Source organism: Macrotis lagotis, chromosome 1 (genome assembly GCF_037893015.1).
Source record: "Macrotis lagotis isolate mMagLag1 chromosome 1, bilby.v1.9.chrom.fasta, whole genome shotgun sequence".
Classification (NCBI taxonomy): Eukaryota; Metazoa; Chordata; class Mammalia; order Peramelemorphia; family Peramelidae; genus Macrotis; species Macrotis lagotis.
In genome coordinates this window covers 621,290,430-621,308,581 of record NC_133658.1, presented here as the reverse complement: position 1 = coordinate 621,308,581, position 18,152 = coordinate 621,290,430, and the positions used below count along the sequence as shown (strand labels likewise).

The following is an 18,152-nucleotide window of genomic DNA, read 5'->3' as shown; positions in this document are numbered from 1 at the left end:
CCACAAAGCTGAAATTCTCTTTTCAATATCATAAGAAATTTTTTTTTTACTGTTAGAGTCAATATATTTTTCTTATTTTCATTTTTAACCTCTTTGCAGCATTTGGCACTTTTTTTTTTTAGATTTTTTGCAAGGCAATGGGGTTAAGTGGCTTGCCCAAGGCCACACAGCTAGGTAATTATTAAGTGTCTGAGGTCGGATTTGAACTCAGGTACTCCTGACTCCAGGGTTGGTGCTCTATCCACTGTGCCACCTAGCTGCCCCTAGCATTTGGCACTCTTGAAAACCTCTTCTCCTTGATATTTTCTTCCTTAGGTTTTTGTTTACTACTCTTTTGCAGCTTGTTTCCCATGTCCTGTCCCCTATGCATGAGTGTATTTAATCATGACTCTGTGCTGGACCCTCTCCCTTCAACACATTCTCTGTGATCTTATTAGTTCACATAAACTCTACTAACATCTACTTGCAAGAGACATTCAGTATCTACAATTCATATCTCATTCTCTCCTGACCTTCAGATTTCTTCTTTGATGTTCCATAGTCATCTCAAATTCAGCAAATCCAAAATGAAACTAATTGCCTTCTCTCTGCTCTAAACTGAACTCCTCTTCCCAATTTCTCTTTTTGTTGTTAATAATATTGAGAACATCACGATCATTCTAGACATGTATGTTTGCAACATTTTAGTCATCTTTGACTTCTTTTCCTTTCTTTTCCTTCACTGTTTTTCTTGACTGCTCTGTATCCAGCAAGTTAAGAAACCTTGTTGATTTTATCTCCCTAATGTCTTGCATCTGTCCCTTTCTTTTCACTTACATGGCCACCATCTTAGTTCATTTGATCATCACCTAGACTATTACAATAGAACTATAATTGATTTCTTTGCATCTACTTCTCTCCCACCCCACCCAGTCCCTCAAACTGTTTTCAGAATAGCTCACAAATTGAAAATCAAAAGAAGAGATCTGATTGTGTATCTCCTCTCCCCCCTCCCCAAAATAATGACTCCCATTTGTCCCTTGTGATGAATTACAAACTCCTCAGTTTACTGTTTGAAAGCTTTCAGATTGATTCCAGGTGAATGTACCTCAGGTATTCTACACTGCAAACAAACTGGTCCCATTTTTATCCCCTTCCATAAATAATATTCTAATTCCCTACTTCTTACTTAATCTTTATCTCATGTGTTAAGAAAGCTCTCCTTCCTTCCCTCTGCCTCTTGGGATTCCCCAGCTCCCTTATTCACACAGGTTATTTTTTTTAATGGTTGAATTAATTTATTGCTTATACAATGTGTTCCTGCCAGCAACCCAGGATTTCTATTTTACTGATGAAGAAACCAGTGTTCAGAGAAGTAAAGTGATGTGTTTGAGGCAGAAAGTGACTAAGTCATCATAAGAATCAAAGTCCCATGATTCTAATATTCAGCCTATGACACCAAGCTGTCTCTTTATACCACCATATCTACCATGGGTTACTAATCTGCTTTTAGGTATAATAAATCTGATGATGACAAAACTGTGTCCTTCACAAACAAATAAGTTAATGTTAAAGGCATAATTCTGAAGTGACTTTCTATAGGAGATCTTTTCTGACCCCTTCATTTGTTAGTTCCCTGCCTTCCAATTATTTTCTAAGATTTATTTTGTACATATTTTGTATATACTTATTTGTGTTTGTACTCTTCTTCTCCAGTGAATATAAGCTTGAGAGAAGGACTAGGTTTTCTTTTTTAATCTTTATGTTCCTGGTACTTGTTATACTGCCTGTTACAAAGCAGGTATGCTTGCCAAATTGCATTCCTGCTTTTGTATTATACCCAGATATCTTGAAAAATATAATTCCCTTTTATTTCACATTTCCATTTGTGGATTCGAACTTTCACAGGTTCTCTAGCTTTGAGAAGTTCTTATTTTTAATTTTCAAGTTTCCCCTAGGTTTTCTTCCTAGATATAGTCTTAAGAATCACTGTCAATAAATTTCTCCTGAAATGACTTTCTCCTTATAAAGAAAAATCAGGGGCAGCTAGGTGGTGCAGTGGATAAAGCAATTGGTCTCAGACACTTAATAATTACCTAGCTGTGTGGCCTTGGCCAAGCCACTTAACCCCATTGGCCTTACAAAAACCTAAAAAAAAAAATCAAAAACAGGAAGCTATGTCTTTTCTGATCTGAGAATTTAAATCTTATATAGTATGGAATACCATGGGAATGCTTAAATATATATTTTTAAAAAATAGCACATATTCTGGGGCAGTCAGATGGTGCAATGGATAGAGCACCAGTCCCAGAGTCAGGAGGACCTGAGTTCAAATCCAGTATAAGACACATAAAAATTGTCTAGCTGTGTGACCTTGGGCAAGTCTCTTAAACCCACTGCCTTGTAAAAGCTAAAAAAATTTAATTTAAAATAGCACATATTACAAAGCCTTTTATTTCTCAATAAACCCATGAAGTAGGTAATATAAGCAGTAGAATTCCCGTTTTATAAATCAGAAAACATTCCCCTAAATTCTTGAGTCTTTTAAATGTCTAAATTTTTTAGTTTGTCTTAGTAAATCATGTCTCACATTGGCTCCATGTAGATTTTCTTTTGGTATTCTTTGTTTATTTGTCAGCTGCATGATAAAACACTTACCCCTCCTATAGCACACACATACCAAAAGTGAGTGCCAGACATGAGAGAGCTCAACTGTCTAGACTTGTTCAATGTGATTTACTTGACTTTTTAAATTTATCACTTTAGGATTGTGTAGGGAATGAACAGTTAAAAAGTAAAGGAACATAGTGGGCTTCATGTACCTTAAATCAAGCAGTTTTATAGCATTAATAGATGTACAGTATAGGCTGTATCTGATTTGGTTAGATTAAAATATTCATTTGCAAGGTATTGAGAGAATCTTTGAAAGTTTAATCTAGACTTTACATTCAGAAATTTTGTGAGTTATTGAAGTTTCTTAAGTGTTTTTCACATTGTACTGAATTTTAATGGTTATCCCATGGTGTCTAGCTCTTTTTGGTGTTTCTTTTTTTAGTGACATCAGTCTCATATGCAGTCTTCAAACCAGTAATATTGTGGGAATGATGACCACATTGGAAAAGAGCATAGCATATCCATGTTTAGAAAGAATATGAGAATTCATGTTTATTTTGCTAACTTGACTACCATGTAGTCATATTGTAACAGAGACGGCACATTGGATAGACACTTGGACTTGGAGTCAGGAAGACTTGAATTCAAATCTAGTTTCAAATACTTATGAGCTGTGTGATCCTGGGCAAGTCACTTTACCTCTGTTTGCCTCAGTTCCCCTATGGTAAAATGAAGATCATAATAACACTAACTTCAGAGGATTGTTTTGAGGTTCAAATGAAATGATATTTGGAAAGCCCCTAGGTACAATATCTAGTTTATAGCAGGTGCCTAATAAATGTACATTTCCTTTAGTAGGAAAAACTATATAATGCAGAGGTCTATGTTTGAATATTTTCTCTCATGAACTGTAATTTTCTTTAACTAAAAAATGAAGGTATTGAACAAGGTGTGTATAAAGTGTCTTTTGGCTCTAAATTTGTGTGTATATAATTAGTGAAATGTGCACATCCTCAGTGAGAGATTGGTAAGTCTTAAGCTTTTCAAAATTGGTCTCTTTATCCTTTTCATGGTCTCTGTTGATTGTACTAATACCTCTATAGAGTATTACATTCCAAATTAAGATTCTCAACCTCTTGTTTCTTTTCAGAGCCTGTGTAATCTTGGGGGTGATATTCCTTCTGTCATCAGTATGTATAGTGGTCAAAGCCATCCATGACCTTTCAACAAGGCTGCTCCCTGAAGTGGTAAGGTCACTCTTTTTTATTAAAATTCTTTTTTTAGTGACACCTATCTCCTGTGTAGACCTCAAATCAGTAAGATTGCTAGCAGTAATGGCCACATTGAAAAATAACACAGTATGTCCATGTTTAGGAAGGATATGAGAATTCATGTTTATTTTGGTAACTTGACTACGGCACAGAGGGTAATGGCTTGAAGAGCAGCAACAGAGAAAACGTAAGCAGCCTTTCTCGACATATGGACCATCTGCTTTGTCACTACTGTGTTCAGCATCATTCTCTATTTGGAATTTGATTTTTTTTACTTTAAAGTAACATGTCTTTAAATAACTCTTTTGTATTGAGAATGTGTTTGTTTCACATATGGCAAAGTGATACATTTCACATTGCTTCCATCTGTCATTCTTTGTCCATTCAGTAGAATTAATGGTCTTTTCCCATTCTCTTTCCCCTTCCCCCAGAATGTGTTACACTTCAGTACACAAAACTATTTGCATTGGGTTTTCCAGGGCAATGAAAATTCTAATGGCACAAATTAATCTTTGAATTGATGAGAAAAATAACATTGGGTATGACTTTTTAAATCTCTATGTCTTAAAAAAAACTCAACTAAAATCCTCCTGTGGATGCCTAGTTCTTAGGATATAAATCATTATCTGCACTCATATCTTTTTTCCTAAGAATACTCAAAGAATAGGAATATTCAAACAACTTCCTATCAGTGAATCTGTACAAAAAGACTGCCACTATGATTACTCTGAGATGAAAGCCCTGCCCTAACAGTAAGTCTTCTGTGTAAACAAATTGAACAGTGATTCAAATCTAGGCCAACCTTAAAGCACATGATTTAGTGAGTCAGGCTGAGAATCTGTAGTACCTCTGCAAGATCAGAATTATTAGACCTCATATAATTTTGGTTTGGGATCATGCAGAGATATCTATTTGGAGGAAATATAGCTGGAAATTTTCCTGAATTATTCTTATTTAGGAATTACTTTATGGTCATATTGAGGAGATGATACTGAAGTGAATTTCACTAATTATAAATTATAAATTATAAAGCCATTATATTGTAATCTTAGAGGTTACCTCTAGTTATTCTTTCTTTTTATAATAAAGGCTGATTCTCTAACTGGACTCTCTGGAATAGATCTTACAAATTTCAGTGTTTGAAATTACCATTGACTGGTGATTAGGCTTGTGTCAGATCCTTCAAAGATGGGGGAAAAAGAGAATGCAAAGGGGTCACTTTTGCAGTCAGTGTTGGGATTAGAGTATATTCATAAAAATGGGTTATCAGTCCTGCCCATCCCACTTAATTTGGCCAAAGTAATAATTAAGGATTTATTATATAGTATAATTTTTAGGGGCCCAAGAAGGATTTCCTTCTTAAATGACATCTTTCCTCTCTGGAGGCTGGAATGTGAAATTCTTTGAATAACAGAAAATTCTTCCATTCTTAGTTAGGCATAAGACTTAAGATAAATTATCCCTGAGAGAAAGACACATAGCCTTAAAATCATACTACTGTATTAGTGACTAATAGCACATCAGTTTCAGAGAATGAGTTTAGTAAAATGCAAGGGGGAAAATTGAAAATAATGAATGATTAACTGGGTCTCAGAAGAGAGAAAAGGATAGAGGAAGAATAATCTGGGCTGGTCCTTACTTCAAGGGACCCAGCTAAAACCACAACTTTCCAGACCTTCCTCATACCCTATTAGCAAAATACTGAGCACCTTGTTTGGAAAAAGTTTTTTGGCAGCTTGTTCTGAATCTAATCTGGATCCATTATAAATCACACAGTATATAAACATTTTTTTTTAAAAAAAGAAAAAGCACTTCAGCCTAGGATACTTCACTGAATTAGAGTCAGAGCACCTGTATTCAAATTCATTCTCTGCCCCTTCTTTGTGACATTAGACAAATTGCTTAACCTCTCTTCCTGTCAGCTTCTTCATCTTTAAAAGGATGGAGTTAGACTAGATATCTATTTCTAAATCTTATGAATCTATAAAATTTTTAAGGAGTCTATATATTTTCACTTGAGAATATATTGTGGGGAGTGGAGTCAAGATGAGAGGAAAGGCAGGGACTCCCATCAGTTCTCCTCCAAACCACTCCTAATACCTTTAAATAATGAGTCTAACCAAATTCTAGAGTGACAGAATCCACAAAAAGACTTAAGTGAAATAATTTCCCAACCCAAGACAACCTGGAAGATCCATTGGAATGATCTTTTACACTGGGGTAGGAAGGGCCCACAGCAAAGCCCGGGCTATACTGAAGCAAGTCATCCAGGAACAGACTATGGGGCACCTGGGTCCATAGCAGCAGTTATAGTTTCCAGACCTCACAGCCCAGGGATTGCTAAGGAAAATAGGGAAGATCAGCAGGAAAACTCTGCTATACCAGAATGAGAGCAGAGCCCAGTCCAGCATAGGCCTCAGCAGAGACTCAGCCTCAGGATACCAGGTCCAGGGAGCCACCCAGTAACTGCTTCCAGAGCATTCAGTCCACTGACTGTAGGGAGGTTGGGGGAGACTGCAGAGTCTCATTGCTATCCTTGAGGCAGGGCTCTGTTGCTTTGACCATCTTCAGATCCAGATCACAATCTGGGGTGCCAGTCTCAGGAAAAGGAGCAGAAGCACAACAGAACTCACTGTCTACAACAAAGCAGGGACTCTCCTCATGTTCCAGGACAGAAAGGATGACTTGTAGTCATCCACAGACTAGAGCACAAGTCAAGAGAGCTTCTCATAAGACCTTAGAGAAATTGAGAAGCAGAATCCCTGCTTAACAAAAAGTTAAAATCAAGTCATAGGTTTGGGAAATGAGCAAAGAACATAAGAAAAAACATTCTACCATAGACAATTACTCTGGTACTATGGAGGATCAAAATATATACTCAGAATCTTCTGCATTCTAAACCTCCAAGTAAAACATGAATTGATCTCAGGCTATGGAAGAGTCCAAAAAATATTTTGAAAATCAAGTCAGGGGTAGAGGAAAAATTAGGAAGAGAAATGAGAACAAAATGGGAAAAAATTATTAAAACCAAAACCAAGTCAGTCACTTGGTGGAAGAGATACAATATCAGTTTGGGTGAAATGGAAAAAGTAGTCCAAAAGGTCAATAAGGAGAATGCCTTAAAAAGCAAAACTGGACAAATAGAAAAGGAGATACAAGTTCTCTGAAGAAAATAATTTCTTAAATTGCAGAATGGAGTTAATGGAAACTAATTACTTTGTGAGAAATCAAGAAGCAATAAAACAAAAGTAAAAAATGAAAAACTAGAAGAAAATGTGAAATACCTCAGTGGAAAAACAACTGACCTGGAAAACATCCAGAAAAGAGAATTTAAAAATTACTGGACCACCTGAAAGTCATGACCAAATAAAAGAGCCTAGACATAATTTTTCAAGAAATAATCTAGGAAAATTGTCCTGATATCCAGAAGCAGAGTGTAAAATAAAAACTGAAAGAATCAACCAAACGCCTCCTGAAAGAGATCCCAGAATGAAAATTGCCAGGAATATTATAGCCAAATTTCAGAACTCCCAAGTCAAGGAGGAAAATATTAGAAGCAGCTAAAAATAAACAATTCAAATATTCTGGAACTACAGGCAGGATAACACAAGATTAAGTAGCTTCTATACTAAGGTCTAGTAGGAATTGGAATATGATATTCTGGAAGGCAAAAGAGTTTGGATTACAACCAAGAATCAACTACCCAGTAAAACTGAGCATATTCTTTCAGGGGAAAAGGTAGCCATTCAATGAGAGAGGGGACTTTCCAACTTTCCTGATGAAGTAACCAGAGCTGAACAGAAAGTTTGATCTTCAAGTACAGCACATAAATAGAGGTGAAGAACTGAGAGGATGGACAGGAAGAGTCAAGCATGAAGAATTTACTGTTGTTTAACTGCTTGCATTCCTGCATGGGAAGATAATACTGATAACTCATATGAACCTTCTTGTTTATTAGGGAAGTTAGAAGAACCATACCTATACAAGGCACAGAATGAATTGAATTTGAAAGTTTAATACATTTTTAAAAAGATGGAGTTAATGGGGAGAAAGGAATGTACTAGGAGAAAGGGAAAGGAAGGGTAGAGTGGGGTAAGTTATTTCCTATAAAAAAGGAAAGAAAAAGGTTTTGCAGTGTAGTGGAAGAGGGAGAGGTGGAGAAGTGAATGAGCCTTACTCTTATCAGAATTGACTCAAATAGGGAATAACATACACACTCAACTGTGTATAGAAATCTATCTTACCCTAAAGGAAAATAGGAGAGGAGAAGGGATGGGAGAAAGAACAGAGTGGAGGGAGGGGGAGTGTGGGTAATAGAAGGGAGGGAAGATCATGGGAGAGGGTAGTCAGATGCAACATACTTTTGAGGAGGGAGGGACAGGGTGAAAGGAGAGAGAGAAAATGAATAAAAGGGGATGGTAGGGAATAAGATAGAAGGAAATACAGCTAGCAATAGCACCTTTGAGGAAATAAGCTTCTCTGATAAAGACTTCATTTCTCAAACATTGAGAATTGAATCAAATTTATAAAAAAAATAAGAGCCATATTCTAACTGATAAATGATCAAGAGATATGAACAGTTTTCATATGAGGTTATAAGTGACAACTATTTAAATTTTTTTAAATGTCCTACCTCACTATTGATAGGAGAAATGTGGGATGATACAATTCTGAGGTATTACCATATATCTATTGAATTGGAACTAGTAGAACAAAAGGAGAAAATGAAAAATGTTGGAAGGGATGTAGGAAAATTGAGATATTGATACATTGTTGGAGAGTTGTGAAATGATTCAACAATTCTGTAGGGCAATTTGGAACTATGTCCAAAGGGCTATAAAATCATACCTATACTGTAGTCTAGTGGTGCTACTACTAGGTCTATATTCCAGAAGAGATGAAATAAGGGAAAAATGTATAGGGATAATTGTAGCAGTTTTCTTCTGGTGGCAGGGGGCTGTAGATTGAGGGGATGCCCAGCGGTTGGGGAATGGCTGAACAAATAGTGATATGATTGAGATGAAATGATGTTCTGTTATGGGAAATGATAAACAAGATGCTCTCAGTAAAAAAAAAATTACATGATCAGATGAATGGGAAATGTACCTTATACAAAGTAATAGCAATATTGTAGGATGATCGGCTATGAATGATCTACCTTCTCTCAGCAATGCTGTGACCCAAGAGAACTCTGAAGGACTTATGATAAAGAATGCAATCCATCCCAAAGACAGAGGTGATGGTGTCCGAATACAGACTGAAGCAAACTTTTTGTTGCACTTTATTTTTCTTGAGGTTTTGTGTGAAGGCAGTTAAGCTTACTTCTACAACACAACTTATTGTAGTAATGTTCTTCATGGTTATACATTTTTAACCTACACCAAGTAACTTGCTTTCTCAATGAAGGGGAGTGGAGTGGAAGGAAGGGAGAGAATTTTGGAAGTTTTTGGAAGTAAATGTTGAAACATGTTTTTGCATGTGGCTGGGAGAAAATCTTTTTTAAAAGAATATATTGCGTGTCCTAAGAATATAAAGTACATTCCCTTTGCCCTCACCTTGGAAATTTGGACTAAAATTGTCCTATACAGCTTATATCATTTCTATTTTATATGATTCTCAGATACACCACTTAACTTTTTCTGAACTTCAGTTTACTTACCTTTAAAATTATATGATCTCTAATATCCTTTATGGTTCTAAATTCTTTGACTATTCTCATTGTAGTTATGTATTTGGAGTTTCTGATTCTACCCAATTGTCTTCTCTACCCTTTAGCCACAGTCTTAGAATAAGAGATATCCCATCTTCTTGTGAAGGCATGATTCTTACTAGGGATTGAGTGTGTGTGTGTGTGTGTGTGTGTGTGTGTGTGTGTGTGTGTGTGTGTGTGTGTGTGTGTGCTTCTTTGTGTGTATGTATGTGTGTGTGTGATGCTGCAGAAGCCAAAAGAAGAGACTTGCCATCCATTTGACCTAAAATCTTGACCTCCACTGCTTATAAAAAGGACAATTCAGTACTGTTAAAGTGATGAACATGGTTCAAACAGATGGTCAGCTCATGTAATGTCAGAGGCAGATGAGAATATCACATTATTCTCCCTTTTCTCTTTCTTCACTCCCTAGTATTCTTGAAAAGTGAGAAATGTTTCCTTTTCGGTGCATGGTCATGACTTGATGGGGGTAGAAGGAGAGATTTTTTTCCTTCCTGGATGACTTGTTGCCATAGCAGTTATTTGTATGTATGTAGTTAAAGCCTAGTTGCTATTACTAAAGTGTAGAAGGTGTGTTTCTAGAGAGCTGATTTCTGTTAAACTTTGGATAACAATTGATAGAAAACACCATTCTAAGTTACATTTCCCATAATATGTTGTCAGGTGAACCCATGAATGCTTATCCAATGCCTAATGTACAGTACAACAGCATGGGTCAATGAACTAGTAGTTTACTATTACAAAGATAAGAGAACATGATGTATGGCACAGAGGTAGTACCCACAAACCATATAGAGCAGGTTTGGGAGTAAGGTACTTTGAAGCTAAAAAGAATTTATTTTTCCCCAAATTAATTCTTCCTTTTGACTTTGTTAATTCTGACAATTGCATCACCATTTCAAAGAATTAAAACTGGGTGACTCAAAAAACAATGGCAGATGTTGGTGTAACATGTTACTAACAAATACTAGCATGTATAAGAAGTGATGATATGATGTTTGTCCTACATTCTCAGGGAAGATCATGACATCAGGGAGATGAAGCCATGAGAAACACATGAATTGGATTTGAGTGAGGGAGATACTGTGCCAAATTATCAGTTTCTCTTTCTCCTCCACAGCCATTCTGGGTCCAGTGGCCAGATATAAATCAGGACAACTGGAGATGGCCCTGGGTTCAAGGCAATCAGGGTTAAGTGATTTTCCTAAGTTCATACAGCTAGTGTCAAATGTCTAGGGTGATGTTTAAACTCCTGTCCTCCTAACTCCAAAGTCAGTGCTCTAGCCACTGCACCACCTAGCTGCCCATATTATCAAAGAACTATATGCTTGGAATAGGTAGGTGGCACAGTGGAAAAAGCACCAGTCCTGAGGAACCGATTCAAATGTGGCCTCAGACACTTGATGCTCACACACTGTGTGACCTAGGGTAAGCCACTTAATCTTGATTGCCTCATATCTAGGATCATCTCCAGTCATACTGGAGTGATATCTGACCCCTAGACCAGATGACTCTGGAGGAGAAAATGAGGTTGGTGACTTAGCACAGCCACCCCCTTCACTCAAATTCAGTTCATGTGTTTGTGATGACATCACCTCCCTGATGTCATGGTCTTCTTTGAAAACGAAGGACAAATATCATCTTTGTATGACTGGGAAAAAGAAGATTTGGGTGGCACATGGAGCGATTGTAAGAAATAACTGGCGACTTGAATATCATATCTCTTCTTCTGAAGGCAGTGTGATATAGTAGATAAAGTTCAATCTGGTATCAAAGAACAATGTTTACATCTCAATTCTGTCACTTTTTGCCTGTTTAAGTGTGCAAGTCACTTTAGTCTTTCTAAATATCAGTAGTTTTCTTATCTGTAAAATGAAAGGATCAGATTACATGGACTCTTGTGACATTCTAGCCTTTTAGCTCTAAGTCAACAATCCTGATTCTATATTACAAGATTTAAAAGTACACTCCTCCTCTCACCCCCAATCCCCAGTACAATGGGAAAACCTATCAGGAAAAATTTCCAAAGGACAGGATAAGAAAACATGGATTGAACATGGATAATGTACATGGGAGCATTCCATCTTATCAAATGTCACTCTTCATCTAGTAATCAGTGCTTGAAATGGCAGTGTTTTGGGTTTTTTCAGATTCATTCTTTTCCTCCACCTGACATATCCAACCACTAGCTGAAGTCTGTTGATTCTGTCTCTTTGGTGTATCTGGAAATCTTTCTCTATTTATTTGTTTGTTTGTTTGTTTGTTTGTTTATTTTTATTCCCACTATAATGTTCTGTCTAGTGGAATGTAATTTTTGGTTGTTCATATTTTGTATACTATGTAAGGTTTTTTTTAAGGGTACAAAAGTTTTCTAAATTCAGAAAAAATAAGACAGTGAGTGAATGGGGAGGGGAAGAGAAGATAAGGGAGGGATTTTTTTTTTAAAGAAAGATTTATTTATTTTTGAATTTTACAATTTTTTCCCCTAGTCTTGCTTCCCCCGCCACCCCCCAGAAGGCAGTCTGTTAGTCTTTACATTGTTTCCATGGTATACATCGATCTCAGTTGAATGTGATGAGAGAGAAAACATATAAGGGAGCAATTTTTAAAGAAACTCTAACATCAGAATGGTATGTTTTCTAAATTTATACAGAAATAGGGTGTAGGAATAGGATAAGGGTGGGGCATAGGAAGGGGACAATAGAGGGAACATATATTTGAAAGGGTATAAATTCAGACAGAAACAAAAAGGCAAGAGATAGTTTGGGGGGAGGGTAAAGAAGGGATTCTCATAGGGGGCGATTAGGAGGGCAAAGTAGCAGGTAGAAGTAAAGCAGAGGAGTGAGGAGGGATGAGGTGAGAATTGTGAGGAAAACAGGAAGGAGGAAAATAAACAAGTAATTATAGCCTAGAATGTGAATTGGATGAAATCATCCACAAAATGGAAACAGATACCAGATTAAAAATTTGAATTTGGGGCGGCTAGGTGGCGCAGCGGATAGAGCACTGGCCTTGGAGTCAGGAGTAGCTGAATTCAAATCCGGCCTCAGACACTTAATAATTACCTAGCTGTGTGGCCTTGGGCAAGCCACTTAACCCCATTGCCTTTGAATTTAACATTATGTTGCTTTCAGAAAATGTTATAAAAATGAGAGATGAGTACAAGTATAAAGATCAGTAGTAGAATTTATTATGTAAAAAAAATCAGGGATAATAATCATGATCTCAAATAAAGTTAAAGTTAAAACATAATCAAAAGAGAAAAATAGGGAAACAACTATACGTTTGCCATTATAATTAGTATAGTTTTAAATTAATTAAAACAGTATAAGTTTGAACTATTGCTGTGGTATAGGAAATGATGAGCTGGTGGATTTAGGAAACTATGGAAAGTCTTGAACCTATGAAGGCAGATGCTATCCACCTTCAGAGAAAGAGAAGACAAGTGGAAATAAGTCTTACATATATGCCTATGAATATATATATATATATGTGAATATATGAGAATGGTTATAGATATCTATGTATATATATATAAATCTATGTATATAGACATCTAGTTATCTATAGGTGCATATATGTATGTATTTGTATGTATGTTTGTGCACATGTGTGTATATCCTTGCTTAATTATAGACACCTTGGGGGGGAGGAAGGGGAAAAAAATGTACAGCAAAGACCAAAAGAAAACCTACAAGGAGGCAAAGAAAAGATGGATAGCTCTGAACACAATAGTGTTTTGTTATATAGGTTTATTATTTTTAATTATTACATAGATTTTCCAAAAATGCAAATTTATTGCTTGATATTGAATCATCTCTTATGGCAATATTTTTCCTTCTTATTTTATATTTTAAGATAAATTTAAAAACAATAAAAAAGAAAAATAAAAAAAATATTTTTATCTCCCCCCCCCCCCAAGAGACCATTTACTTTTTGTCCTGTAATTTTCATTTGATTTTTTGAAATGTAGCTCTGAAAAATCAGGCTTTAAAAAAAGCCCATTGTGATTCAAATGAATCTACTTGACTACTTCTTTAGACCCAAATTTATCTGAATTTTACTGAATGGCCAATAATAGGCTCCAGCCCATACCTCTGTAGTTCATTGTAAATAACAATTATTTTCTGATTTTGGAGGGCCTACCCCTCCCAAACTGAGAATTTTCAGATGGTAAACTAGGTCAACTTTTGGCTCAATTCTTACCTAGCCCTTAGTCATTGAATGAGCAAACTGAGTTTTGGGAATAACTTTAATTTAGAAAGACCAGAGTAACTCTTGACACTTGTCTTGACTTTTTTCTTTCCATTGGACTTCAGTGACTCTGGGGGAGATAATAAGGCTGAGAACTTTGCAGCTCAGCCTTGCTTAAATTGCATTCACCTGCAAATCAAGATGTAGTGGAAGATATTCAGTGTCTCCAATAGAGATTGAAAGTTAGTGAAAAATGAATGAATTCATGTAATCCCTGTGGTTTAAAACTGCTCAGGATTTATTATAGGAGATTTACATAGTACACAGATTAAAAACTTTTCTCCTCCTAGAGCCGGAGGGCGGGAGAGGGAGAGGGAAAGGAGGGGTTGGAGTTTTTCTTAAATGCACTTCTGTGATGGGTTGGACCAAGGGTGGTCCTTGAGGAGTACTTTAGCTGCTGGCTCCAAGTGTTCTTCAGTAGGCAAGCTATGTACTGGTCCTTCTTGTCCCAAGGTACATGACCTCTAAATTCAACATGTCATTTCCTGTCATGCCAGTGAAAGCTTAATTCATCAATGGATCATGGAAACCAGAAGCTGGAGGAAAAGTGAACAATCCAAGGCCACTCCCATCTCAGAATGGAGTCACTTTGAACAGAATTCCTCTGATAGGTCACAACATCTTCCCTACCTCAAAATGATTCATTACTTTCTTCTCTCCCTCAACTCTTGCTCTTTTACTAGAAGGCTGCAATATTCATATTGAATATTCACCCTAATCTCCTAGTTCTTCAGTCTCTCATAGACTGAAGACCTCCTTCTCTCTTTTTTTTTTAGTTTTTGGTTTTTTTTTTGTGAGGCAAATGGGGTTAAGTGGCTTGCCCAAGGCCACACAGCTAGGTAATTATTAAGTGTCTGAGACCGAATTTGAACCAGGTACTCCTGACTCCAGGGCTGGTGCTTTATCCACTGCACCCCCTAGCCGCCCCGAGACCTCCTTCTCAACTAAGTCATACCTAGGCATGATCATTCCTTAGATTTCATCATTATCTTCAAGTGTTTCACTTCCTTGATTAAGAAACTAACCTGATACCCCTTTATCAAAATGACCAAAACTTCCTATCATTTCATCATACCCTTTGTTTCAACTTCTGAAAAATTATTTGTCCATCTTGCAATCTCCAATTTTGAGTATTTTTTCAGGTGCCACTGCTCTGAATTTGCTTTCTTCTCTTCCCTGTCTTGACCCTATAACTAAATAATTCAGCACTTTGTTTTCTAATCCCAACCTCCTTGAATTCTCTTTAGAATTGTACTACTGAGTCATCATCATAAATGCTAATTATCCATAGTTGTGCCAATTAATAGAAAATCCTCAAAGAAAGAATACCAAAAGATTATGAGGAGATAAATTTTAATAAAATTTTAAAAAATTAATAAAATTTAATCCAATCTAATCATTGGATAGTATTCTTTTCCAGCCAGGAATTATTAATATCAATGCAAAAAAAATTTTCTTTAATTGGTCAGCTCCCAGTTTTCTGTTTATTTGTGATTGTCATGATCAGGAGAGACTGAGATTATCTAGTCCTAATCTTTCTTTTTCTAGATGAGAAATTTGAGAATTATACAGGTAAAATGAGCTGTCCAAAGTCATACATCAGATTCAGGGCAAGAGTTGAGAACTCATTTATCCTGATTCTATTACTGTTATATGTTAAGTAAATGAGTAACAATACCATTCAGCACTTCTTCCATTAGACTGTGAACATTTTGAAGTGCTAAAGAGATGAAAAGAGGCTTGTGTCCATTGTCTTAAGTTCCACAGATCCAGAGGCTGACATACTGTGTGAAATTAGCCTGGTGGAAGCCTTGAACTAAACTACTCTCTTTAATAAATATTTGGAACAAAGAGAATGTCATTCACTACCTTGTTCATGCATGGAATTATACAATTCTATGATATAAATATGAAGTTGAGGTATTTTGAATATTGCCCCTAACTACAAAGCTTCATTTTACACTTTTGAGTTATGCATTAAATTTCCATTGCTTTCCCCAGTCACATTACAAATTAAGTTTATTTAAATGATAATTTAATCTATATGTATATATCTTTTTTAGAATGAGAACAATTACAACAATGCATGAGTTTTGAGTCAGAACTGTAATTAACAATTTCTAAATTGTAAAGTTTTTGGATAAAAGCCTTGATGTTCACTCCTATTGAATTATTCTGAAGCAATCATGCTAACTTTTTTCTCTCTCGTACTATGTATAACACAAATTAAATATTCAACTTCTAGGGCATAATGTGCAAATAACATAGGCAGTGTTGTTTCCCAGTGTCTATGGAGGTCCTTTGGGGTGTAAATGAAATAGATTTTGGTAAAGGAGAAAATAACCTAATGTAAAAATGTGTGCATATTTTTTTTCTTGTTCCAGACCTTCAATTTTATTGGAGTGAAGAACTCCAAGTATGGAAACTACCTCCACTGGTAGCATATTAATAACTTGTCTATAACTTAAAACTTTAAGTTGCTTAGAACAAACCCCTCATTTTACAGATAAGGAAGCTAAATTAAGTTTACTCAGGCAGAAGAGCAAAAGATAGATTTTTGAACATAATTCTTCTTCCTCTAAATCCAGTGCTCTTTCCAATGTACCATATGCTTACCTATTACTTTGAGAGATTGTGACTTTCCCATGATCATACAGCCTACTTGACTCTGGCTGTTCTTGATTTTAAAGAAAGTACTCTGCCTACCATACCAAAATATTTAATGCTTTTATGTGTATATCTATTTATCTATCTATAGATATATATTTATATATATATATATTCACACACAAACACACAATATAAGCATGCACACATGCACACATACACACATACTCCAATATTAATTCTCTCCAAAGATACAACCCTTATCTATCCATCATGTGTAAGTCTTGCCCCTATTCTCATAAAAGTTCACCCTTTGGGAAGGAGGTAGAGAGATGTATGGTAGGAGGGATCCAAGGAGTTCAGGTCTTCCTTACTTTCTTTTGACCTACCGAAGATATGAATATAATACATAATCTGGTCAACTTTCCCTTTGCCATGTGACCAGTCCAACTCTTTTATTCACAATTTATTTGACAATGTCTTTTTACTCCAGGCCTCTTTCACAATTCCCTATTTAAAATGCAGCATTTACCATATACCTTTCTTTCTATTGTATAAAATATACATGATCTAAGTATTATGCTTTAGAGCACTGGATTTGAAGTGAGAAGACAGATTTAATCTCTCATCTGTGCTACTTATTACCACCTGAATGACCTCAGACATATCAGGCTTTAGTTTCCTCATAAAATCAAGATATGCTAATCTACAATATATGTATATGAAAGACATAGTATGGCTATATGTAAATAGCATAATTATATCATAATGAAGACAGGAAAATGTCTGCAGGAAAGGAGAGCTTAAAGACTGGGTTCCTTTGGGGTGAAAAACTCATCATTCTGACTCAGGAAGATAAGAAAGGCTTAGATTTTAATTCAAACACAGTTGCACAAACAATTTCTTCCAAAAGTTCATCTTAAGTTCTTTACAGAAGCAACAAGATAGTGAGTTTCATTAGAAGTAAGAAGAGAGTGGGAGAGTTTGGGAATCATGCTCCCCCAAAATGGGCTGACTTCCTATAGGAAGACAAGCAGGTAGGAGATAAGAAATAGAGGGAGGAGGGCAAAGGGTAGGAGAATTTGAGGGATGACACTCCCCCCTCCCCAGAGTCAGCTGCCTTCCAAAGAAAGGTGAGCCACCATAAGTAATAAAGAAGGGCAATAGAGATTGGGGATGTAGCTCCCCCAGGGTGGACTACCCTCAAAAGGCAGAGGAGCAGATTAATAGAAGAGTCAGCTGCACTGTTGAGGAGGATGTAGGTAGGTGGGAGATATTTTGATTAAGGGCCAGAGCTCAAAAAGCAGAGATAAAATAGAGAGGTAAGTAGATGAAGGTGTAAGCCAAAGATTTAATCTTTTCTGGCATTGATACATTATTTCATTGACTGGGGCTTATCTTTTGTCTAGGAGGGGCTAGGTACCTTACTAAACTTTCATTGACTTCATCTCATAGCCTGGGCAATGTGATGGGCTGGGGTGAGGGGGATACCTGGTCAGTACAGGCAGTACAAATTAAAAACTATAATACATATTTCTCTATCCATCTATTTCCCCTACTTCAATAATATACATTATAATATTTGATATATTATCTATAATCTATTATTATCTATGTATTTTACTATATCTATAAATAATCTATAGATTAAATAGAGCTGGTCTCTTACCACTTTCCCAATTCAAGTTCATAAATCCCTCAAAGATGAACAACAGATT

At 36.1% G+C, this 18,152-nt stretch overlaps 1 protein-coding gene across 1 annotated transcript in view; it reads left to right on the top strand.

The window, feature by feature from the left end:
* The window catches only part of TMEM163 (transmembrane protein 163), a 288,446-nt gene that overhangs the window by 206,924 nt on the left and 63,370 nt on the right, over nucleotides 1-18,152 (top strand). Inside the window, exon 5 of the mRNA XM_074215047.1 lies at nucleotides 3,743-3,839. Within this exon, the coding sequence (XP_074071148.1) occupies nucleotides 3,743-3,839 (97 nt within the window). The remainder of the gene's footprint in view (nucleotides 1-3,742; nucleotides 3,840-18,152) is intronic.